Below are 24,170 nucleotides of genomic sequence, written 5' to 3'. Positions count from 1 at the left end.
GGGCAGAAGATGGGGAACTAGGAACCTATAAGCTCTTTGATGAGCTCATCAGCAGACTTCAGGGAAGCAGTTTTAATTTTCAGTTGGTAGGCATGTTGAACACAAAATGTCTGGGAAACGTCAGGGTGCAGCCGTTGTGACTACAGTGAGGAGCCATGAGGGCTAATTGATGCACTGGCCAACATACTTAAGAAACGTAAAATACTGTTCAACTTCTCAACCAGTGGCACAGAGTTGCTGTTGCTGGGAAGCTTATATTTGTGTTAATTGAGTGGTGGGGCTCTTGAGAGGGAGATGAGGCAGCTGGTATCACTTGGGCAGCGGAGGTTGGCAAAGGAAGCCCCCATGAATAATCGGCTGACAGCTAAGGGATTTGAAATGGGAACAGGCTCCTTTGACATTTGACAGAGTAATGAGAAGGAGCTTCAGTGAGGGCCCATGAGTTAAGAGTAGAGAGGGACTGTGGGGGGAAGAAGGCACTATCCAAGATATCGGGTGAAGTACCCAAGAGTGAGCTACCTTTAAGTGAGAGAATACCAGCGTGCCAGAGACTGTGCCTCTCCAGGCAGATAGTCTCAGGCGTTTACGCCATGGGTCACGTTGGCCTGCTGCCTCACGGTCCCCATGGCAGTCTCCTACCCGCAGCCACCGTGGCTCTGAATTTCTGTGCATCCTGGTCATTCCAAGGACCAGCTGCAGACCTGCTTCGCATCTAACAGTCACCAGCTCATCACGCCATCAGGCCGGTTATGGATGCCCTATTCAGAGGGCGGGTGATTACAAGCATTTTGAGACAAATGGGCCACAGAGGGTATTGGAGTTTGCCGCCATCCTTCAGATCCAAGGGATGATTGATTTCACCTATGTAGCCATCAAGGCACCCACAGACCAGCCAACCAGATTCCTGAACAGAAAAGACTCATTGGGCAGAATCTTCCAGTCCCGCCAGCAGCAGGAAGCTTGGCGGCAGGCAAACTTAATTTGGCACGAGGCCAAAAATCAGTTTCCCGACGTCTGGATGAACTTTTGGAATTTGGTTCTTGGGAATTTAAAGGCCTGTCGAACTTCCTGGTGAGCAATGTCAGGAAGCCCTTTAGTATGCATTAGTCCATCATACATGTTCATTAAAAGGCCACCTTGCCGGAATTAAGTTCCTCCTCCAAATTAAGTTCCCTGCCAGTCAGAAATTAGAGTGTTCACTTAAGTGGCATGCACCTGGTGAGCTTGACTTCTTCCGTGATTAATGAGGAGGAAGAAGAAGAGGAAGACAAAGTAGGCGCTGCCAAGGAGCCTCGTGCCCAGGTATTGGAGGAAGGTTGCCAAGGCTCTCCCAGGCAGGGTGGCTGATTCAGCAGCACATCACTTGAGTGGCTGTCAGTCCTATGACTCTGTCACGCAACTTCTGTCTGAAAAAAATTATCCAACAAGCACACACGCCTGAATGATCCCATCACCACCCAAATACCCAAAAAGATCAGAGTCTCCATTGTCACAAAGCATGGAACCGCACCAAGCCCGCTAAACCACCCACACCGTGCACTCCCTTTACCCTCATCTCACTTTTGACATCAAACTTCAAAGCACAATTATCTGATTGATTTCTTAAAAAATATAATTACAACAGGAGAAATGAATGACCAAACTAAAATAGGAAACTTCATTCAGTTGGCCCATCAAGTGAATATAATGGTGCGGTGCCTTGTGCTCATGTCCACTTCCATGTGGTGCTCCCCCTGACACTGACAATGAGGCGGAGGCAGCCTGCTCCTATGTATCTGCACCCGACTGAGATGCCTTTTGGTCTTACCTTGGAAGGGCCTGTGGTAGAGGCTGGTGCACTTGTGTCCTTGCAGGAGCAGCTTCTACCACAGGGCCTTACAGCATAAATGATCCCTGAGTCAGAAGGGAAGACGATGCAAAGGATGGTGTCTGAGGGTTGGACCCCTCATCAACCCACATCAACTGCCTCAGCATTTTCATGGTCCTCTGGCATAATGGTTGAGGCCACCAGTGGGAAGTCCCAGGTATCCACTCCGAACATCTCTGCACCATCAATGACACTGAGCACATTGGGCAGTCCGTGTCATAGAAACTCTATCTTTCTGTGTATATCAGTACACTGCTCCTGCACTCAATCAGAACGGTGCTACATATGGCTGCCTCAAGAGGTTGTTCAGTGCGCTCAGAGCCCTGATTTTTCACGGAGCACCTGCATGGCCATTGACTGCATATGGTTCCACAATGCCTCAGGGATCTCCGCCATTCAGGAACTCATCTGTCTCTGATGCTCCAGGAAAATCCTCTTTGTTTGTGGCCCAAACCGTGGCCCAGCATCATCACCCAGTGAAGCATGGCTGTGTCTGTCCACCAGAAGGTGTCTTTCCACATCTGAATCTGCCTCACTCTCCTCTTCCTGCTCACTTTTGATGTGCAACTCACTAGGTGCTCCCTGTTCTAAGCTAGATTTAGGCTCAACTGAGGTGAATGTGTCTGTACTAGTGGAAGGCGCAGAGGTATGATATGATGGTGGAGGCTCTGTGGAACCGAGGAGGAAGGCAGCAACTGTGCTGGGGCACACAGTTCTTCCTCCGCTGCAGGCTCTGTGGGAAACATAAGAAGGTGATGATGAGAATTTAGGGTACTTAGCAAAAGCGTTAGAGCAACTAACCAATAGGTGACAGCAATTGAAGAGCCACAGCGCACATTGATCAAGAGTTCCCTCCACGGCCTTCACCTGAAGATGCAGCTATCAGATGATTCTGGCTTTCTTGGCCTCCCGTCTCATCATCACCCACGATCTACCATGATGACACATACGCAATGATCAGCTCCATCTCCTCCATCAATGTTGGGTTGATCAGGTCCACCAAACCACCACCAATTCGAGATATCCCACGGCTATTATCAGCTCTCTTTTCCTGCAGGATGATGAGAGAATGGTGTATGAGTAGCCTGGCTTCCCTCTCCTAATTTATTTTATTATTCGTTCACAGGATGTGGGCGACGCTGGCTAGGCCAATATTTATTGCCCATCCCTAATTGCCATTGAGAAGGTGGTGGTGAGCTGCCTTCTTGAACCGTTACAGTCCATGTGGTGTAGGTACATCCACAGTGCAGTTATGGAGGGAGTTCCAGGATTTTGACCCAGTGACGGTGAAGGAACGGTGCAATATTTCCAAGTCAGGTTGGTGAGTGGCTTGGAGGGGAACTTTCAGGTGGTCATGTTCCCATGTGTCTGTTTCCCTTGCCCTTCTCGATGGTAGCAGTTGTGGGTTTGGAAGGTGTTGTCTAAGGAGGCTTGGTGAGTTCCTGCAGTGCATCTTGTAGATGGTACAAACTGCTGCCACTGTGCATCGGTAGTGGAGGGAGTGAATGTTTGTGGTTGGGGTGCCAATCCAGCAGGCTGCTTTGTCCTGGATGGTGTTGAGCGTCTTGAGTGTTGTTGAAGCTGCACTCATCCGGGCAAGTGGAGAGTGTTCCATTACACTCCTGACTTGTGCTGGACAGGTTTTGGGGAGTCAGGAGTTGAGTTACTTGCCGTAGGATTTCTAGCCTCTGACCTGCTATTGTAGCCACAGTATTTATATGACTAGTCCAGTTTCTGGTCAATGGTAACCTCCAGGGTGTTGATAGTGGGGGATTCAGCAATAGTAATGCCATTGAATGTCACGGGACGATGGTTGGATTCTCTCTTGTTGGAAATGGTCACTGCCTGGCACTTGTGTGGTGTGAATGTTACTTTCCACTTGTCAGCTAGGTCTTGCTGCTTTTGGACATGAACTGCTTCAGCATCTGTGGAGCTGCAAATGGTGCTGAACATTGTACAATCATCAGCGAACATGCGCACTTCTGACCTTATGATGGAAGGAAGGTCATTGATGAAGCAGCTGATGATGGTTGGGCCTAGGACACTACCCTGCGGAACTCCTGCAGTGATGTCCTGGAACTGAGATGATTGACCTCCAGCAACCACAACCATCTTCCTTTGTGCTAGGTCTGACTCCAACCACTACTCGTTACCCCTGATTCCCATTGACTAATCCAGCATGTTGCTGACATGAGCTGTTGTGCTCCTTAGTAATGCCCCTGCTCATCTACTCAATGGCATCCCATATGTGAGGGTAGCTGTATCTCAGGGATTCAGCTGGGCACTTGCTCTGACAATGTAAGTCATGCAGTGTGCTAGATTCGTGTGGATGCTGCTGCAGACAGAGTTAGAGGCCTGTCATCTGGATGTTGCTTGCCATCATCTTTCCAGACCATTTACAACATTGGACCCATGTCCTCCTAGCTAACTCGTCAAGAGAGGCATCAGAGAAACTTGGTGCCACCCATAGACACATGCCCATGCCAATGCTAGTTCTCTGCAAACCCTGCTGCACCATCTCCTCAGCGGATGGCAAGCCCAGTCATGGATGCCATTTGCCTTTTCAATGGGCACTGAGTTCCTAAGTCCCACCTTCAGACAGCTTCTCACATTGCTAATTGGACACCGAATCACTCCCAGACCAGTTAGACATTTGACATTTCAAAACCACATTGCATCACTGATGTTGACATGATGTGGGGTTGGGACCTAAAAATATGCCAAGCATGTGAATTCCATATTGGGTTCTGAATTGAAGGTTCTTGAGTGGGAAAGAGACCTAGATGTATAGTGTATGAGTTTTTAAACAGTTCAATACTAGTGCTGAGAGGTTATAGTAAAAGCAAACAGGCCATTCCTAGGCTCATCACATGGGCTGAATTTTCATTCTGGGGTTGGGAACTCGATGCCCATGTGATGAGTCTAGGAATGGCCTGTTTACTTTTACTATAACCTCTCAGCACTAGTATTGAACTGTTTAAAAACTCATACACTATACATCTAGGTCTCTTTCCCAATCAAGAACCTTCAATTCAGAACCCAATATGGAATGCACATGCTTGGCATATTACAATATGAAAACATAATTTATTTTCCATTCCAAATTATTAATGCTTATGAAATATTCTTGGAATATTGCACCTTATTGTCATTATCCTTTACACTATTTTGTAACAATGGCAGGGAAAAGTACAGTTCTTAAAGTACACTACAGAAACCTATCATACCTTTTTAAGGTGTTTTGAATACGATTGTACAAGAGACAAACACTTGTATCTGTTTTGCAACATATTGGCCCAAATCAGATCACCAGAGATGGGACATACGTTGGGAGATGCACGTCAGGACCCTGTGGAAGTCCTGACACTAGACATATATGAGAATTGCCAGGGAAGTTTAAATTTCCGATAGGCTGATTCCCTGCTGAGCGGGATCTTCCGTGAATGTCTCTGACCCTTAGCTCAGGGCAGAGACTTGAGCCAGAAACACGAGGCTTCACTGGATACTTACTCAGGAAATGTTAGGCAGTTTAATAGGTGGTCTAATAGCTGTGTAACTCAACTGAGTATCACAACCAATTCCCCCAGTCAACCCTCCACCAGCCACCCTACTACCTCGCACCGATCAGACCCAACTACCCCATCTGAGAACCCCAGACCAGACTACCCCACCTGACTACCTCTGATCAGACCCAACTTCCCCTCCCGACCAGACCTAACTAACCACCCTCCCCCTGCTCTCAATTATCTCCCCAACTACTCCACCCGACTAGCTCCCCAATCAACTACCCCTCCCGACCAGACCTGACCAACCCACACTTGATTATCTCCACCTGACAGCCCCCCCCGATCCGACTACCCCCGACCAGACCTGACTACCCCACCCCACCTGAATATCCCTACGACCACCCGACTGCCCCTCCAACCACCTGACTACCTCCCTGACCACCCAGCTACCACCCCCAAACCAGATCCAACTGCACCACCCAACCATGCCCCTGACTGCCTCCCCAACCAGACCAGACTATCTGCCCAACCACCCAATTACCAGCAGGTAATTAGGAAAGCTAATAGAATGTTACCATTTATTGTGAGGGGAATTGATTACAAAAATAGGGAGGTTATGCTTCAGTTGTACAGGGCATTGAGGAGACCACACCTGGAGTTTTGTGTACAGTTCTGGTCTCCTTATTTAAAGAAAGATGTACGTTTACTAGACTAATACCAGGAATGGGTGGGCTGTCTTATGTGGAGAGGCTGGACAGGTTAGGCTTGCATCTACAGGAATTTAGAAGAGTAAGAGGTGACTTAATTGAAACCATTAAGATCCTGAGGGCCTTGACAGGGTGGATGTGAAGAGGTTTTTCCTCTCGTGGGAGAATCTAGAACTAGGGGTCACTGTTTAAAAATAAGGGGTCGCTCAATTAAGACAGAGGTGAGGAGGAATTTTTTTCCCTCAGAGGGTTGTCTGTCTTTGGAACTCTCTTCCTCAAAAGGCAGTGGAAGCAGAGTCTTGGAATATTTTTAAGGCAGAGCTAGATAGATTCTTGATTAACAAGGGGCTGAAAGGTTATTCGGGAGTAGGCAGAAATGTGGGTTTAAGGCTACATTCAGATCAGCCATGATCTTATTGAATGGCGGAGCAGGCTCAAGGGGCCGAGTGGCCTACTCCTGCTCCTGCCCCTAATTCGCATGGTCATGTCACCCCCTGACCAGACCTGACTACCTCCCGGAACAGACCCAACTAACTCCCTGACCAGACCCGACTGCACCCTGAACCTATGCACCTCACCCACCTACTACCTACCAACCTCACCCACATCACCCATTCACCCACCCACCCATTCACTCGCTCACCCACTCACTCATTCACTCACCCATTCACTAACCTCCATTCATTCATTTAAAGACTTGTACCTTTAAAAACTTACCAGAATACAGAAGCTACTGTTGTGGAAAAAAAGGGATGTGTCTTCTCCTATTCCTAACCCTCTTATGCTCGCTGGACTTATCCTGGAGAGGCTGCACTGCCCATTTCTGCTTCAGCCAGTATTGGAAGAAATGGGTAGGATCGTTGGGTCAGAAAAAATTTGCGGATAGTGGCAATGCACCCAGCATTGCCACTGAGCAGAATGTCTAGGCCATTATAATTCTTGGAAAGATCTCTAACTACATTGCATGATTAAAGTTTTGAAGTGCAGTGATTGTGGTTGTGTAGGCAATTGTGGTAATCATTTTACACAGCACAATTACACAATAATTACCTGCACGACTGAAGGTGGGCAGAGGTAATATTTTCACTCTTGTTTGTCTGTAAACAATATAGCTCAAAAACTAATGGATGAATTTCAATGAAACTTGGCACACAGAGTATGGCCCAAGGAAGAACTGATTTGTTTTTGGCGAAGATGTGGATCCAGATCCTGGAATTTTTCAAAGGATTCGTCAACATTGGGAACTAGGGAAAATTGACTTTTTTAAGAATGTTGTCGATAGTTTTATTTAGAATGTTGTTGATTGTTTTAGAATGTTGTTGATTATCTCAGCTGCTGTGGTGGAATTTGTCACAGTTGTCAAAATGTGAGCAGAATTTTCAAAGCAGGTTGTTGGATGTGGATTGCCTGAAGCCTCCTCAGTGAGATGGAAGTTCTTAACAAAAAGATTTATTTTTGCAGCTTTGTATTTACAGGACATCAATCAGGCAGAGAAAATCCACAAGGAAGAGGTGTGTAATTGTAATAATGTTAAGTTAACACAGTATGGCAGAGGTATTTGCTCTACTGAGTGCCCTCTTCATTTGTTTCAGTTGTTCTTGGTGAGGTTGACTGAGGGACAAATGTTAGTCAGGAGACCTGGAGAACTATCATCTTCTTTTAATATGCCATGGGATTTTTAAATATTCCTGCAGAAGCAAAGCAGATATGGAACAGTGCCTAAGAAACAGGCATCTCTCATAGGATTGACACTTCTACTCTATATCAAATAACAAAAATGTTGCAATTCTAAATGTGCCCAAGTTTACTCAAAGGCATGTTATTGTACATGTAATGTTGCTTTAACTTACTGCGAATTGTTCTCTGGCAATACTCCGACAAAGTGTCAGCAAGGATTTTAATACTCTTCCAAACACCATAAAGCAGAGAGTGTCAAGATTTAGAACTGTGATGATGATAATGATAAACAGAAGCTGAAATTTCTGACAAAATGTAGTTAGGTAGAATGCAAAAATGCATAATTCACTATTTAAATTTCATTAACATGTTTTGATAAAAGCAACTGCTATTTAAAAAATGATTTAGGAATCGGCTTAAAGGTGTCATCTAATATTGGGTTTCAGAAGGTCTAAATTGCTTAAGCTTTATGGTCATGGTTTATTGTGCACCTGAACCCCCCTTTATTAAAAAAAATCTTGTAGTTTATTCACAGATATCAATTATCCTGTGTTGTTACTAGCGGAAAAATTGTTTGTGTTATATGAGAAAATTTAGTGCCTGAAATTGACTGTCCTCACTTTTGATGAGAAGACCACATTTGCTTTACCTAATCAATGATGACATTAAGAGAAATCTTAATCTTTCAAATTTAACCTCATCAAGTTTAAGTATTTGAATGAAGCAGTTGCAAAACATGTTTGGTGAATGTAGTAAAGTGTTGCTTCACTTGCATAATCCATCACTGGTATTGTGGCTAAATACTGTAATTTGTTGAATGTCGGTGCATGGATCCTTGGTGTTAAGTCCATCTTATATTAGCACTGACTCGATGCTGCAAATCCCACCTTCAGTGAGTGCTTAATGGGGACAGTATGTTTCCAGTTTGCAGTTGTGAGTGCAATTTGTATACACAGTTGTGGAACCCTAGAAAGAGTGAACATTTGGAATTTAACAGTATGGGTCACAGGTTTCATTTTGACATGTGTCAGCTGTCAGTGTATAGTGTCAGTTTCATAACTGAAATTTCATGTCATCTGATTAATGGTTTTAATTAAGAAAAGAACTCAAGCATATGAAGAGTGCAATGGTAGAAATTTCTTGTTTGCCTCGGTTTCCTTGCTGCACAGCTCATCCTTCTAAATTTACACTCAATTTTCATCTATTTCAGGCGGAAGAGACCAAGTTGCAGTTAGAAGGGGTGCATGCTGAACTGAAGACCATGAAAACCAAATATAATCTTGCAATGAATGAGGTAGGAACAACAAATCGGAACTTTGAAAATCAGAATATACATATGATGTGTGGCCGTATGCTATCATTTATAATCATCATGGGTGAATTTAGCCTTTTTTTGCTGCACTAGAACTGGAAATAATTGAATATTTGATGAAACAAAGATTTTTCATGTATTCTGCTAACGGTTAATGCTGTGCGATACTCATTGTCTTGTCCAGCTGTCTGGTCTGATCTGTCTCCTAGACAGTCATTGCATTATGAGTCAGTTTTAATGTCTGATAGCATTCTAAATTTTAAAGGTGCCATTTTGAAATCTTGCAGGCAGTACAATATTATACTGAGCAGGTGTGAACACATAGTCAAAGAGAGCCACCAACTGGGTGTTATGTAGTACTACAACAGTGTTGACTACGTTTGAAAATTAAACAGTGAACATTAGATTCAGTACACAGATACAGCTTTTCAGATTTATGATTATCAGATAAAATTTAATAATAATGTCTCAGGTTTTGTTAATTCTAAGTTTGGCGATTGTGGTGCAGTTATATCCTTCTTTGGGAGTTAACTGATAGATGAATGTATAAATAGTTACACAACAGTAATTCTGCAGCTAACTTGTCTTTGTTTCTGTTGAATCGTTTGCTAAATAGCAATTTAATGATTGTAAAGCACTCAATGGGATGTCCTGAAGGTGTGTTAAGGTTCTACAGTAATTCAGATTATTTTTCTTTTTTAAAGGACAACAATTCCATAAAGTTGATTGTTTTCAATGATTTTAGTATTCATGCTGCATAAAATCCTCCCCGTTTTTCAAGGTTTCAAGCAATATGATGGCTAGCACATTATACTATCACTTTCACAAGTGGGAAAAATCCAGACTGTAATCTGTGATGCACTGTTAGCACGTTGAAAACTGTTTTTTTCCATGAGATTTTTGATTTCTTCTAAATCCACTTTCTAATTTTGCAGAGTATTGTTTATTGCTAAAGTTACAAGTATGCTTTTATTATAAATATCATGAGTAAAAAATGGACTACCAGAGAGCATAATTTCTTATCATGTAGGCATTTTTCCTGATATGTAGGAATCTGAAAACATCAGATCGCCTGCCATTTTTGAAACGATTGTCATTCACTTATATGAAACTGATCCATGTGGAAGAGATAGTGAAAATACCAGATACAAAAATCTGAAGATTGTACAAAGTGAATTGGAAAAAGGCTCATCTTTTAGATTTCAGTTATAAGTTGAACCTTGTAATATTGTTTATTTATGTCTGATGGGTTTCCACATTAAATGCACTTCTGATGCCAAAGAATAAAACTTCAAAAGAAGACACATTTTCGTCAAAATATTTTCCCCTTATGTTATAGAAGAGAATAATATTCTTCTATTTACTGGCCTTTATATTATAAAAATGTCAATTTTCCTGCTGGCAGGAAGATCCTTCAGCTCTCTCCAAAGTATCTTTGTGTATCAATTATGCACCCCAGAGCAGCTCCATTGCAAACAGTAAGCTGAAAAGGGTAAAGGGAGGCTTCAAATCACTTTGAAGCCATTCAAGCTTGAGAAACCATGCTGCAGGCTGAACAATTTGCATTCCCTGCCTGTAGCATTGTTTCCTGGATTCAGGTAGGTCTAGAAGTGTCCCTCATGCTGGTTGGCATTTGTGTTCCATATGTCTGCAACGGAAGCTTCTCTATGATATTTTCCACATTAATGTTATTGAAGCACCCTAACAGGAAGGGAGACTCTACTCAAAACCTCCATGGCAGGAAAACTGACATTTTCAGAAAAACATCAAATAAATTTAAATTTTCAACTGACACAACCATAAACAGATTGCCTGGTTATTCATTCATTTGTTGTTTTGGGATCTCAATGTGCAAAATTTGGCTGACAGAAAATGAAGGAAACTGTACATATTGATAGTTTAAAATATTCTCTAGTTTTTCCTCTGTAAAGTGCCTTTGGATATTTTTTCTATGTTAAAGGTAGTTTATAAATGGCCCTTTTCTTGTAGCTTGTGACTTACTGGTCGATTGCTTTGTAAATGGTAAATAACAGAAACATTCTTCATAACATTTCCTAATACGCCAAAATATTTGATATGACTCCCATAGCTGATGGCTCTTGCCCATACTGGAATTGTTTATAGCATTTGCTGTGTGATTAACTCAACCACATACATATCACACCTCCAAAATTCCTTAGACACAATCTCAGCATTGCCCACTAGAACTGAAATAAAAACAGGAAATGTTGGAAATACCCAGCAGGTCTATCAGCATCTGAGGAGATAAAAACAGAGCTAACATTTCAAGTCGAATATGGCTCTTCAGAACGGAAGGAAGGTAGAAGTGTGATGGGTTTTATGCTGCTGAATGGAGGGAGGGGAGGAAGAACAAAAAGGAAGCTCTGAGATAGGATAGAGTGGGAGAAATTAAACGGCAAAGATGTCTTAGAACAAAATGCAAAACAAGTGGTAATGGTTGAAGTAAAGAAACAAAGCATTTGCCCAGAGTGAGTGTGTATAGCAGAATAATTGTCTGAAAGCAAAAGCATGAAATACAAGATTCAGACCGGCACAAGGAAAAAAAAAATGAAAATGGGGGTCAGAGTTCATGGTCTGAAATTGTTGAACTCAGTGTTGAATCCAGAAGGCTGTCTAATCGGAAGTCGAGCTTGTGTTGAGCTTCACTGGAACACTGCAGCAGGCAGAAGACTGAAATGTAAACATGAGAGCAAGGTGGTGAATTAAGATGACAAGCAACCAGAAGCTCGGGGTTATCCTTGCTTACTGAGCAGAAGTGTTCCGCCCAATCTTCCCAATGTAGAGTAGACCATATTGTGAGCGGTGAATATTATATACTAAGTGTAAGAAGCACAAGTAAATTGTTGCTTCACCTGGAAGGAATGTTTCGGGCCTTGGATGGTGAGGAGAGAGGAGATAATAGAGCAGGTGTTATGCCTCCTGCAATTACATGGGAAGGTGATGTGGGAAAGGGAATAAGGTGTTGGGAGTGATTGAGCAGTGAACCAGGATGTCACGGTGGGAATGGTCCCCTCGGAATGCTGACAGGAGATGGGAGGGGGAAATGTGCTTGGTGGTGGCATCATGATGGAGATGGCAGAAATTACGGAGGATAATCCTTTGAATGTGGAAGCTAACTTGGTGACCTGGACCTCACTGACACTTTGGGTCCCAGTCCAGCTTAAAGAGTGGACACTCCAGGCGTAAGGCATGTTTATCCACTGGCTGTCATTTACTTTTATTGGGCAGATGGAGCTTTCTATCATTACAAGGCAACCAAGGATCTCCCGGAAATGGTGGGATGGTGGAAAGCAAGGAATTTCAAGACCAATATATTCTACAACTCCAATAGATTGCTTTACAAAATTATATATATAATAGATCACATTAAAATGCTAATATTAAGACCCATTGGATGTATATATGAACATTTGTTTAGATTAGTAAGGCTTAATCATTCTCAGTTACACAGTGAATTAGCAAAACAAAATGACAAGCAGCAATGGTACATAGCAGTCATTTTGGGGTTCACTCTTATAATTAAATGTGCTAAGATATAACCTCGACTTTCCAATCGGGACGGATCTCCATTTGGGAAGAACTTCTATTCATCAAGAAGATGTCTTAGTGACCCTAGGCCAATTTTGCACCCTGGGTCATTAATATAGTGGGCGTGGGCGCTCTCCCTTATACCAGGGAGTCCTGCTAAATTCAAAGCAGAAAATACTTAGATCAGGCCTCTGAGGGCTGTAGCTAACAGCCCCATGTTTGGCACACCATTGTACCCAGCAATCCGAGAGGCCCACACACAACATGCATGCTGGTACTCTGAGACAGCCCATACCAGGTGCTCTGGCAGTTTCCTGGCCCTGCCACACCATATATGCTGGCAAACCCTGAGGCCTGGCCTGCCATTCAATGTGACTACAGGAAGTCTGACCTGGCACATCATATACTGGCAGTCTCAGGGGCTTGTCTGAGAGATACTAGTAAAATAAAAATAAAAATCTCATTGTTTTCCTTTTTTCTGGACCTGTTTATTGCAACACCTAGACTGCCATAGTAGTCAGTCTTGCTATCAATTTGTTCTGAGTTATTTGCAAATCATGTAACTACTGGGCCTGCCAGGTGGCCCTTGCATCTAGTTTTCCATTGATACAAATACTGGGAAATACATTGGAAGATGTATTCCATCATGTACATGCTCTTTATGTTCATCTGCCTATACGTGAACAGGTACATTGTATGCTTTTGTGCTTCATCACCGGGAAGGGGAAGTAAGGATGCAGTTTTCTGGCCCTGTTTGTCTCAGAAAAACCAATAAGGAATATCTAGCCTTGAAATTTGTATAATCGGATTATTTTTCCTGAAACCTTATTAAGTTAAAGAATTATTTTGCTTAATAAAGGTTAATAATGAATATTAGATTTTTGACTCTAATTCTAACAGTCTTGCAAGTAATTAAACATTTTGCTTCTAAATATGTTGTCCTGTGGTACGAGTCAAACAGTGCCTGCCCAAGAGCTGTTGACCTATTATATAATTTAAACACATTGCTGTGAAAAATCTGGCTTATATTGATAGTGATAACAGATCAGGGACAACAATGATGCAGGAGACAGGACAATTAAAGCAAAATAAAAGCCTCTTTTTCATCAGCAGCCCTTTTGTTGATGTTTAAAATGGTGCTTTTTGATAAAGCAATAATAGTGTTAATGTGAGTCATGAATCACCTACATCAACACTTTGATGATGTTCCTCACAGTGATTTGCTCAATTTATCACATTTTATTCAAGAGTCCAACAGAATAATAAAATAAAAATGCTGCACATGTTGGAAATCCGACTGGATATTTCATTTGATTAAAAAGGAAATAACATACAGTTTACATTCTCCTTTTAAGGATGAAGGTCAGGCATTGTCTTTGAAAGATGGACAAAAATATGTTAAAGAAGGAGCTGGAAACAATGTATTACACCCAAAACAACAACTTGTGTTTATATAATGCATTTAATGTAGTAAAATGTACTAAGGCAGTTCATAGGAGTATAATCAAATAAAATTTGGCATTTAGCCACGTAAGGAGATATTAGGACAGCAATAAAAACAGAAAGTGCTGGAAATACTCAGTAGATCAGGCAGCATCTGTGGAGAGAGTTAACATATCAGGTCTGTGACCTTTCAACAGAACTGTAAAAGTCAAAAATGTGTAATAGGTTTTGAGCAAATGGAAGTGGGGTGGAGGTGGGGAGGGGAGGGTGAGAAAAAGAACTTCTAAGAAGGAAGGTCTGTGATAGGAGAGAGGCAAGAGAAATTAAGTGATGAAAGGTTTCATGCTGCAAGACCAAAGGGTGTGGTACGTGGACCAGTACAGAAACAAAAGATCTACCTAGAAGAGGTGTTAATGGCAGGATCCTGAATAACTGCAGTCCAAAAGCAAAAGAAAGGAGAAATAAGAGGAAAACAAAAGGGGCCATTCCCTTTGCGATATCCTGTCATCCCCACACCTCTTTTAAACTGCACTTTTCCATATAAGTGTAGGGGATGTACACTTGCCCTTTTACTTCCTCCATTTTCACCACCCAAGGTCTGAAATGCTGCTTCCAGGTGAAACAGTGTTTTGCTTGCACTTCTTTCAATTTAGTATCTTCTTGGCAGTCCCTCAGGATCGAGGGTGGCTTGCTTCCACTCTGGTTTGATGGGACAATAAGTGCAATGAGCAGTCTGCAGACTCTGCTATGTGCTGGGCTAGTAATGCTTGAAGGGTTGATTTGATGGGATGTTTGGCTGTTTGTGCGCTACCTCCGACACCTCGACTTTGTCTCTACACGTTTCTAACAATGTCTCTCAATGTGTTTCAGTGCCTTCCCGAATGAGTCTTCTCCATTTTTGTTGGTCATATGCCAGTGTCTCCTATGTGTCAGTCTTTATGATTGACCTCTTCAGGGATGCTTTGAGGACATCCGTAAAGGTTTCTGCTGTCCTTCTGGAGTCTCCTACTGCAACCAAGTTCCGAGCAGAGTAGTTGCTTCAGGAGTCTGAAGCAACACCTCTCCGAGGAGGATCAGATTGTTGCCTACTGGGACTCAGGCTAGGGATTGCTCAAGGTCGGTGTAGAATACCTCCTTGGTCTCATCTGTAGCCTCAAGTGTAGGGGGATGCAATGATGACAGTGACATGCTGATCCCTTGGTAAAGTGAGCTGGGCAGTCATTTTTTAAAAATTCATTCATTGGATGTGGGCTTCGCTGGTGAGGCCAGCATTTATTGCCCATCCCTAATTGCCCTTGAGAAGGTGGTGGTGAGCTCCCTTCTTGAACCGCTGCAGTCCATGTGGTATAGGTACACCCACAATGCTGTTAGGAAGGGAATTCCAGGATTTTGACCCAGCGACAGTGAAGGAACTGCAATATATTTCCAAGTCAGGTTGGCAAGTGGCTTGGAGGGGAACCTCCAGGTGCTGGTGTTTCCATCTATCTGCTGCCCTTGTCCTTCTAGATGATAGCGGTCGTGGGTTTGGAAAATGCTGTCTAAGGAGCCTTGGTGAGTTCCTGCATCATGTAGGGGTACACACTGCTGCTACTGTGTGTCATTGGTGAAGGGAGTGAACGTTTGTGGATGGGGTGCCAATTAATCAGGCTGCTTTGTCCTGGATGGTGTCGAGCTTCTTGAGTGTTGTTGGAGCTGCAGTCATCCAGGCAAGTGGAGGGTATTCCATCACACTCCTGACTCATGCCTTGTGGACAGGCTTTAGGGAGTCAGGAGGTGAGTTACTCACCGCAGGATTCCTAGCCTCTGACCTGCTCTTGTAGCCACAGTATTTATATGGCTAGTGCAGTACAGTTTCTGGTTAATGGTAACCCCCAGGATGTTGCTAGTTGATAGGGGGATTCAGCGATAGTAATGCCATTGATAGTCAAGGGGTGATGATTAGATTCTCTCTTGTTGGAGATGGTCATTGTCTGGCACTTGTGTGGTGTGAAAGTTACTTGCCACTTGTCAGCCCAAGCCTGGATATTGTCCAGGCCTTGCTACATTTGGACATGGACTGCTTCAGTAACTGAGGAGTCACGAATGGTGCTGATTGTTGTTCAATCATCAGTGAAGATGCCCACTTCTGACCTTATGATGGAAGGGAGGTCATTGATGAAGCAGCTGAAGATGGTTGGGCCGAGGACACTACCCTGCGGAACTCCTGCAGTGATGTCCTGGAACTGAGATGATTGACCTCCAACAACCACAACCATTATCCTTTGTGCTAGGTATGAACCTAACCAGCGGGGAGTTTGCCCCCTATTCTCCTTGACTCCAGTTTTGCTAGGGCTCCTTGATGCCACATTCGGTCAAATGCTGCCTTGATGTCAAGGGCAGTCATTCTCACCTCACCTCTTGGAGTTCAACCCTTTTGTCCATGCTTGAACCAAGGCTATGATAAGGTCAGGAGCTGAGTGATCCTGGCGGAACCCAAACTGATCGCCGGTGAGCAGCTTATTCCTACACAAGTGCTGCTTGATAGCACTGTTGATGACCCCATCCATTACTTTACTGATGATGGAGAGTAGACCTATGGGGCGGTAATTGGCCGGGTTGGATTTGTCCTGCTTTTTGTGTACAGGACATCCCTGGGCAATTTTCCACATTGCCGGACAGATGACAATGTTGTAGCTTTACTGGAACAACTTGTCATGAGTCATGAGACGCTTGCTTATCCCACAGTGAAAGTCGCCGAAACGCTGGAAAAGCTAATTTTTGATGGCAAAATACACCCTGTGGAGGTGTTGTTCCTCTTCTGGAAGATCCTTATAGAAAATGATGCACACACCGCAGTAGGCCTTCTCCTGCATGTTGCGCCTGTCATTGGGTGTCACTGTTGACATTGAGGCACATGAGTTCCTGAGCTATGATGGCGGTGTGCACTCAGGTTCATCTCTTTTGGGGTTGCCCTTGAGTGTCCACTGTTCCAGATCCTAAACTTCATTTTCACCAGTGGAAGATGCATGTGCATGATGTTTTTTAAATGGGGTAGTCATTGCATGCCAACTGCCACACGGTCTCAGCAGAGCAAGGCCTTGGTCCAATGGCAAAAGCGTTTCAAGATGATTGGGGGCCTGGCTCTGCTGCGAGACATTAGCACATTGTCTGCATGATCATACGCAGGTGCATATGTAACCTGTGGCCAGGAACAGATTGAAAAAACGGTCGAACCAGTAGCCAGATACAGGCTCAGTAGGAGAATGAAGTATCTCAATCCATGCAGTGGTGGGGAAAGGGTGTAGTATAAGGGTATCTGGCATGCCAAGGATCAATGTGGGACTGGAAAGCAGAACCCCCCCACAGTGTGATTTAAAGAGACACATGACCTGAGACCAAACTCAGTTGTGGGCTAGACAGAAACCTGTGTTGAAGCAAGCATGGAGGTAGCTCGTAGCTTGGGCTATAACCTGTATATATGTACATAGTTATGTGTTATGAATAAATACTTAATGTTCAATCACAAGATTCAGAACACCTTTGTAAGACCTACTGAACAGACATACAACATACATTATGGCAGCAGCACTTGAAAAAGCCCAGAACCTCAGTGAAGCTGGAGCAGAAATTCAAAAGCTGGAAAACTAAAAGAGCAGCATTCTGATCTGACTGAAAGCATCTGAAGTGAAGGTACAACTGGGTATCACCTGAAAGAAGCTCCTTTGTGGAATTGGAAGCAGAAAAGGCAGAAGAAAAAATTCCACTGTGCAGCTAAGGACTTCTCAAGATTTCGTGGAGGTCCATTGTGATTACCCACAGATTGCAGAGTCAAGGGACCCAGCAAGGGTGAGCAAAAAATTCAGTTCTGAGCCAGAAGTAGTTTTAAAAGTCTTTAGTGCTTCAAAAAAGTCAGAGCAGCCTGTTTTTGAAATCATCGCAGCCAGCCGGGTTCAGAGTCAGTGCCATACCACGTAGTGGCCGAACTCTTTGTAAGGGTAGAAAAAAGCGGAAGTTTTAAAAAAAACCTCAACCAAAGCCAGGAACCAATTGTGAAATGTCCTAAAATCCTTCGATATTGCAGGGAAGGCCCCAAACTATTGATTTAACAAATTGTTTGAAAAAACTAAAGCCTAAAGAGGTCAGGACTGCCATCACCATGGGAGCCCACCAAAATGTGATAAGTGCAGGGAGACTGAGTAAACGGTTACTGCTGCAGAGCATTTAAAGCTGCACTCACCCGAACTTTAAAGCAACCATGGATAACAAATCAACATTACCAGACCAATTCTGCGCAAACTTGGGTGGCTTGGAGAAGAAAATTTTTAAGTTACCTGAGTACATCAGAATTAAGTAGGAAATCAGAGGAAGTCCAGATTTAATACATTTTTATACTCGTTTGGTGAACCTGCTGATGAAGTAATCCTAATGCAAGGCATTGATGAATCCTCAGCCAGCTTTGATGAGATATTAAAAGCCTTTGACAAATATTTTAATCTTCAAGTTGTGGAGTGTGCAGAGCTGGAAAAGAGGGAGAAAAAAAACAATGAAGCTATGAAAGGATAAAAGACAATATCCAAGCAAACCACATGATGGTAGCAGACAGGCAACGAACCTGACGGAAGTCTTATAAATAAATCTTTTTGAAAGTTCTTGAGCCATTTCTTGAATTGCAACAGCAAGTGACAGCGCTGAGCCAGCTGATTATGATTGAAGGGAAAGTTGTCGTGTGTTTCAAGCTGTGCGTGGATAATGAAACCATGAGCAGCACAATTGCAGAACTGAAACAAGCTGAGACTTCGCTGGAGACAGACGTGGCTAACAGTGAAACCAAAATGAAGGACAAGGACAAAGCTCTGCTGCAGGCAGAGAAAGAAAAGACAGAAATAAGATTGGAAAATGTTTGTATCAAAGCTTAATTGGAAGACTTGAAACACAAGACTGCCTATCGCTTATGTTGAAACATTTATTTGCCGACACCTATTTTATCCATGAACTTGGATGCTTAACAAGAAGATAGCAGACTTCCTCCACTATTCACCACGTTCACTTTAAAGGAGTTCCACTTTTTTTTAATAGCTGGTCTGTATGTGCTAATTGGCTGCTGTGGTCTCCAGATCGCGACGTCACAATCAGTTAAGATGCATAGAATGAATGATTATTATGATAAGCCATGGCAAATGAGCAAGAACCATATAAATGACATTCAAGGTAGTAGCATGTGTACAGGATGTGTAGACAGTTGACGAGCACTACCAAAGTTCATTGCTTCTGGGACAAGGAATAAGATAACAGGACAGTTGCTGAATATTGGGCCAGGGAATACCCATTTTTTTCCTATGCCTCAGTTAGTAACTCTGTTAACACACTTACCTTGGTTGACCTGTGAGGTAATTAAACTTGCTTAAATGGCATAATCGGGCCTGGGTTATAGAAGTGCCACTCCCAGCCACACTTTTCCATGTGAATCATGTTGCTACCTGCGATATTTCTTACCAGCTACTCCAATAATTGGTTCCAAATTCTAATTTGTGACAGGAGCACTTCAAAATTTGTTGCTGAAAAGTTACATGCTCACTTTTTTCCTTTTCTCACAGCTGCCATTGGATTCCTAATTGAAAAACCTGCTCTTCTTTTTAAATGGATTCAGCCCCTTGTATAAGCCATCCTTTTCTCTAATTTTTCCCCTGATGCCCCTACGTACCTGGCCTTCGAGTGACAGGAATGCTAACCCATCACCATTATGGAAATTAGCTGACCGTAGGACTTCTCATGGGGTCAGCATCCTAGGATGACTACGGGCATAGGTTCTACACTTCCATCATCACATTGATGACCCACAAATTTCTGGACTTAGCTGTCCAACCTGAGACCATCTGACATCTAGAACCTAATGTAAACTATTGAGTTTGTTGTCAACTGACCGATTGGAATGTGCCGCTCTACATTTATTTTCTAAACTTCCCCATTCACCTTAATTAAGTTTTATAAAACAGAACTTGAATATGGCCCAATATATTTGTCTTGCACTCATCAGTACAAATGCAAGAATGCCAAATTTCAAATGATCACAGCAATTTATAATACAGGAGAAAAGGGCACTCATTGATTGGTAAGTTGACTCTGATTGGCCGAGGCAATGCTATGGAGAAAGCAATGGGGTACTATAGGCTCCCCAAGCTCTTGGGAAACTCAAAAAAGGCACAAGGCTTGAGCTTATTTCTTTTGTTTGCAGAAAACGGGTCACTGCATATGCATATATGTCACTTCTAAAAGCGTAAACGAGCCATATTACAAACTCAACTGATTATTTTACATTGGTTGTTAGTGTAGCTATTAGCGCACTCAGGATTGTTCAGCAAGTGCTGCCCAATTGCAGAGTCATATCAAACAGTTGGCATTTTGTTTTTTGGTTTGCAAGCATGACCTGGTTGAGTACAGTCTGTCCTCTGCCTATTACAAACAACTTTCTTTTTTTATCATTCTCTTTTTAATTCCCATCTAAAAATGACTTTAATACTTTGCAGACCTTTGACATTCATTTTTTTCCCGCACAAACCAGGGGCAGGATCTTCTAGTCGGCGAGCAGGGGCAGGGACGGGGCCCGCTTGCCGACACATAAAATGACGCGCGATGACGTCGGGTGGAACTCCTGATGTCACCCCGCGTCATTTCCATTTTCAGGTGGGTGGGGGCGCAGCTGAATCAGCTGCACGCCCGCCGACCTGTCAACGGCCTATTGAGGCCATTGAAAAACTAAGTAAGGTCATTAATGGACCTGCCCGTCCAACCTTAAGGTTGGCGGGCAGGCCAGGAGCCCTGGTGGGCTCCGGGAAAAGCATGAAACCTCATCTTCAGGTGGGATGAGGTTTCATGAAGGTATTTAAATTTTTAAGAAAGGTTTCAATAAAACTTATGGACATGTCCCAAATCATGTGACAGTGTCACATGAGGGGTCATGGCAGGGAAAATTTTTAAACATGTTTATTAAAAGTTTTAAATCGGAGCTGATCTCACTAAGGCAGCACTTAGCCTCAGGGAGATCTATGCGTTCTTTCGCGCGCATGTGTGAAAGAGTGCATTCCTGACTGAGGGAATCCCCCCCCCGCCCGCACAGGGAGCGCATAGCACTTCCTGGCAGACGTCACGCTGGGCGGGCCTTAATTGGCCTGCCCACGTAAAATGGCGGTGCACCCCCAATCGGGGGCGCCGATTGGAGGTGCACCCACCCGCTCCCGCACCTCCCCCCCAACGGCGGGAAAGTTTTTCCCCAGAAGCCATACACCTGGTTCCTTATTGTGTGTTGAACATTCCAGTTAAACAATATTATTATGATTCCCAACTTTAATTCACAGTCTCAGATGATCAAAAATGATCAGCTTTAGTCATACAGCATGAAAGATTTGGCTTGCTTTTACAGCATCTAAATATTTTTCATGGATTGTTACACTTAACTGACTGTAATAAATTATTGATTTCATATACCAGAATCACCCGGCATCGACCTAGCCACCGGAAACGACAACAGCTATCGCAGCCTTGTCGATCCTGTAAAGTCCTCCTGATTAACATCTGGGGGCTAGTGCCAAAATTGGGAGAGCTGTCTCTCAGACTAGTCAAGCAACAGCCTGACATAGTCATCCTCACGGATTCATACCTTACAAATAATGTCCCAGACTCCACCATCACCATCCCTGGATATGTCCTGTCCCACTGGCAGGACAGACCCAGAAGAGATGACGGCACAGTCAGGAGGGAGTTGCCCTGGGAGTCCTCAACATTGACTCTGGACCCCATGAAGTCTCAGGGCATGAGGTCAAACATGGGCAAAGAAACCTCCACGTACCGACCTCCCTCATCTGATGAATCAGTACTCCTCCATGTTGAACATCACTTGGAGGAAGCACTGAGGGTGGCAAGGGCACAGAATGTACTCTGAGTGAGGGACTTCAATGTCCATCGGCAGGAGTGGCTCGGTAGCACCACTACTGACCGAGCTGGCCGAGTCCTAAATGACACAGCTGCTAGACTGGGTCTGCAGCAGGTGGTGAGGGAACCAGCAAGAGAGAAAAACATACTTTACCTCATCCTTGCCAAACTGCCTGCTGCAGATGCATCTGTCCATGACAGTATCAGTAGGAGTGACCACCGCACAGTTATTGTGGAGACGAAGTCCCGCCTTCACATTGAGGATACCCTCCTTCGTGTTGTGTGGCACTACCACATGCTAAATGGGATAGATTTCGAACAGATCTAGCAACTCAAGAGTGGGTATCCATGAGGTGCTGTGGGCCATCAGCAGCAGCAGAATTGTACTCAAACACAATCTGTAACCTCATGGCTCGGCATATCCCCCACTCTACCATTATCAGCAAGCCAGGGGATCAACCCTGGTTCAATGAAGAGTGTGGGAGGGCATGCCAGGAGCTGCATTAGGCATACCTAAAAATGAGGTGTCAACCTGGTGAAGCTATAACACAGGACTACTTGCATGCCAAACAGCATGAGCAGCAAGTGATAGACAGAGTTAAGTGATCCCATAGCCAACGGATCAGATATAAGCTCTGCAGTCCTGCCACATCCAGTCGTAAATGGTGGTGGACAATTAAACAACTCACTGGAGGAGGAGGTTCCACAAATATCCCCATTCTCAATGATGGTGGAGCCCAGAACAGCAGTGCAAAAGGTAAGGCTGAAGCATTCACAACAATCTTCAGCCCGAAGTGCCGAGTGGATGATCCATCTCGGCCATCACCAGAGGTCCCCAGCATCACAGATGCCAGTCTTCAGCCAATTCGATTCACTCCACATGATATCAAGAAATGGCTGAAGGCACTGGATACTTCAAAGGCCATGGGCCATGACAATATTCCAGCATTAGTACTGAAGACTTGTGCTCCAGAACTTGCTGCGCCCCTAGCCAAGCTGTTCCAGTACAGCTACAACACTTGCATCTAACCGGCTATGTGGAAAATTGCCCAGGCATGTCCTGTACACAATAAGCAGGGCAAATATAACCAGGCCAATTACTGCCCCACCAGTCTACTCTCCAACATCAGTAAAGTAATGGAAGGGGTCAACAGTGCTATCAAGCAGCACTTACTTAGCAATAACCTGCTCACTGATGCCCAGTTTGGGTTCCACGAGGGCCACTCAGCTCCTGACCTCATTACAGCCTTGGTTCAAACATGGGCAAAAGAGCTGAACTCCCAAGGTGAGGTGAGAGTGTCTGTGCTTGACATCAAGACAGCATTTGATCGAGTGTGGCATCAAGGAGCCCTAGCACAACTGGAGTCAGTGGAAATCAGGGGGAAAACCCTCCGCTGGTTGGAGTCATACCTAGCACAAAGGAAGATGGTTGTGGTTGTTGGAGGTCAGTCATCTCAGCTCCAGAACATCACTGCAGGAGTTCCTCAGGGTACTGTCCTCGGCCCAACCATCTTCAGCTGCTTCATCAATGACCTTCCTTCCATCATAAAATCAGAAGTGGGGATGTTCGCTGATGATTGCACAATGTTCAGCACCATTCGCGACTCCTCCGATACTGAAGCAGTCCATGTCCAAATGCAGCAAGACCTGGACAATATCCAGACTTGGGCTGCCAAGTGGCAAGTAACATTCATGCCACACAAGTGTCAGGCAATGACCATCTCCAACAAGAGAGAATCCAACCATCGCCCCTTGATGTTCAATGGCATTACCATCACTGAATCTCCCACTATCAACATCCTGGGGGTTACCATTGACCAAAAACTGAACTGGACTAGCCATATAAATACTGTGGCTACAAGAGCAGGTCAGAGACTAGGAATCATGTGACGAATAACTCGCCTCCAGACTCGCCAAAGCCTGTCCGCCATCTACAAGGCATAAGTCAGGAGTGTGATGGTATACTCCCCACTTGCCTGGATGAGTGCAGCTCCTACAACACTGAAGAAGCTGGACACCGTCCTGGACAAAGCAGTCCACTTAATTGGCTCCACATCCACAAACATTCACTCCCTCTACCACCAACGCACAGTAGCGGTGGTGTGTACCATCTACAAGATGCACTGCAGGACTTCACCAAGGCTCCTTCGACAGCACCTTCCAAACCCAAGACCACTACCACCTAGAAGGACAAGGGCAGCAGA

The 24,170-nt window shown here is 44.1% G+C and overlaps 1 protein-coding gene across 1 annotated transcript in view; it reads left to right on the top strand.

Annotated features, from left to right (window-relative positions):
• pmfbp1 (polyamine modulated factor 1 binding protein 1) overlaps positions 1–24,170 on the top strand; it is a 967,668-nt gene that overhangs the window by 435,815 nt on the left and 507,683 nt on the right. Inside the window, exon 15 of the mRNA XM_078544531.1 lies at positions 8,968–9,051. Coding sequence (XP_078400657.1) covers positions 8,968–9,051 — 84 coding nt within the window. The remainder of the gene's footprint in view (positions 1–8,967; positions 9,052–24,170) is intronic.

The sequence above is a fragment of the Cetorhinus maximus genome, chromosome 6 (assembly GCF_964194155.1).
Source record: "Cetorhinus maximus chromosome 6, sCetMax3.hap1.1, whole genome shotgun sequence".
NCBI classification, from domain to species: Eukaryota; Metazoa; Chordata; class Chondrichthyes; order Lamniformes; family Cetorhinidae; genus Cetorhinus; species Cetorhinus maximus.
This window is presented reverse-complemented; position numbering and strand designations above follow the sequence as displayed.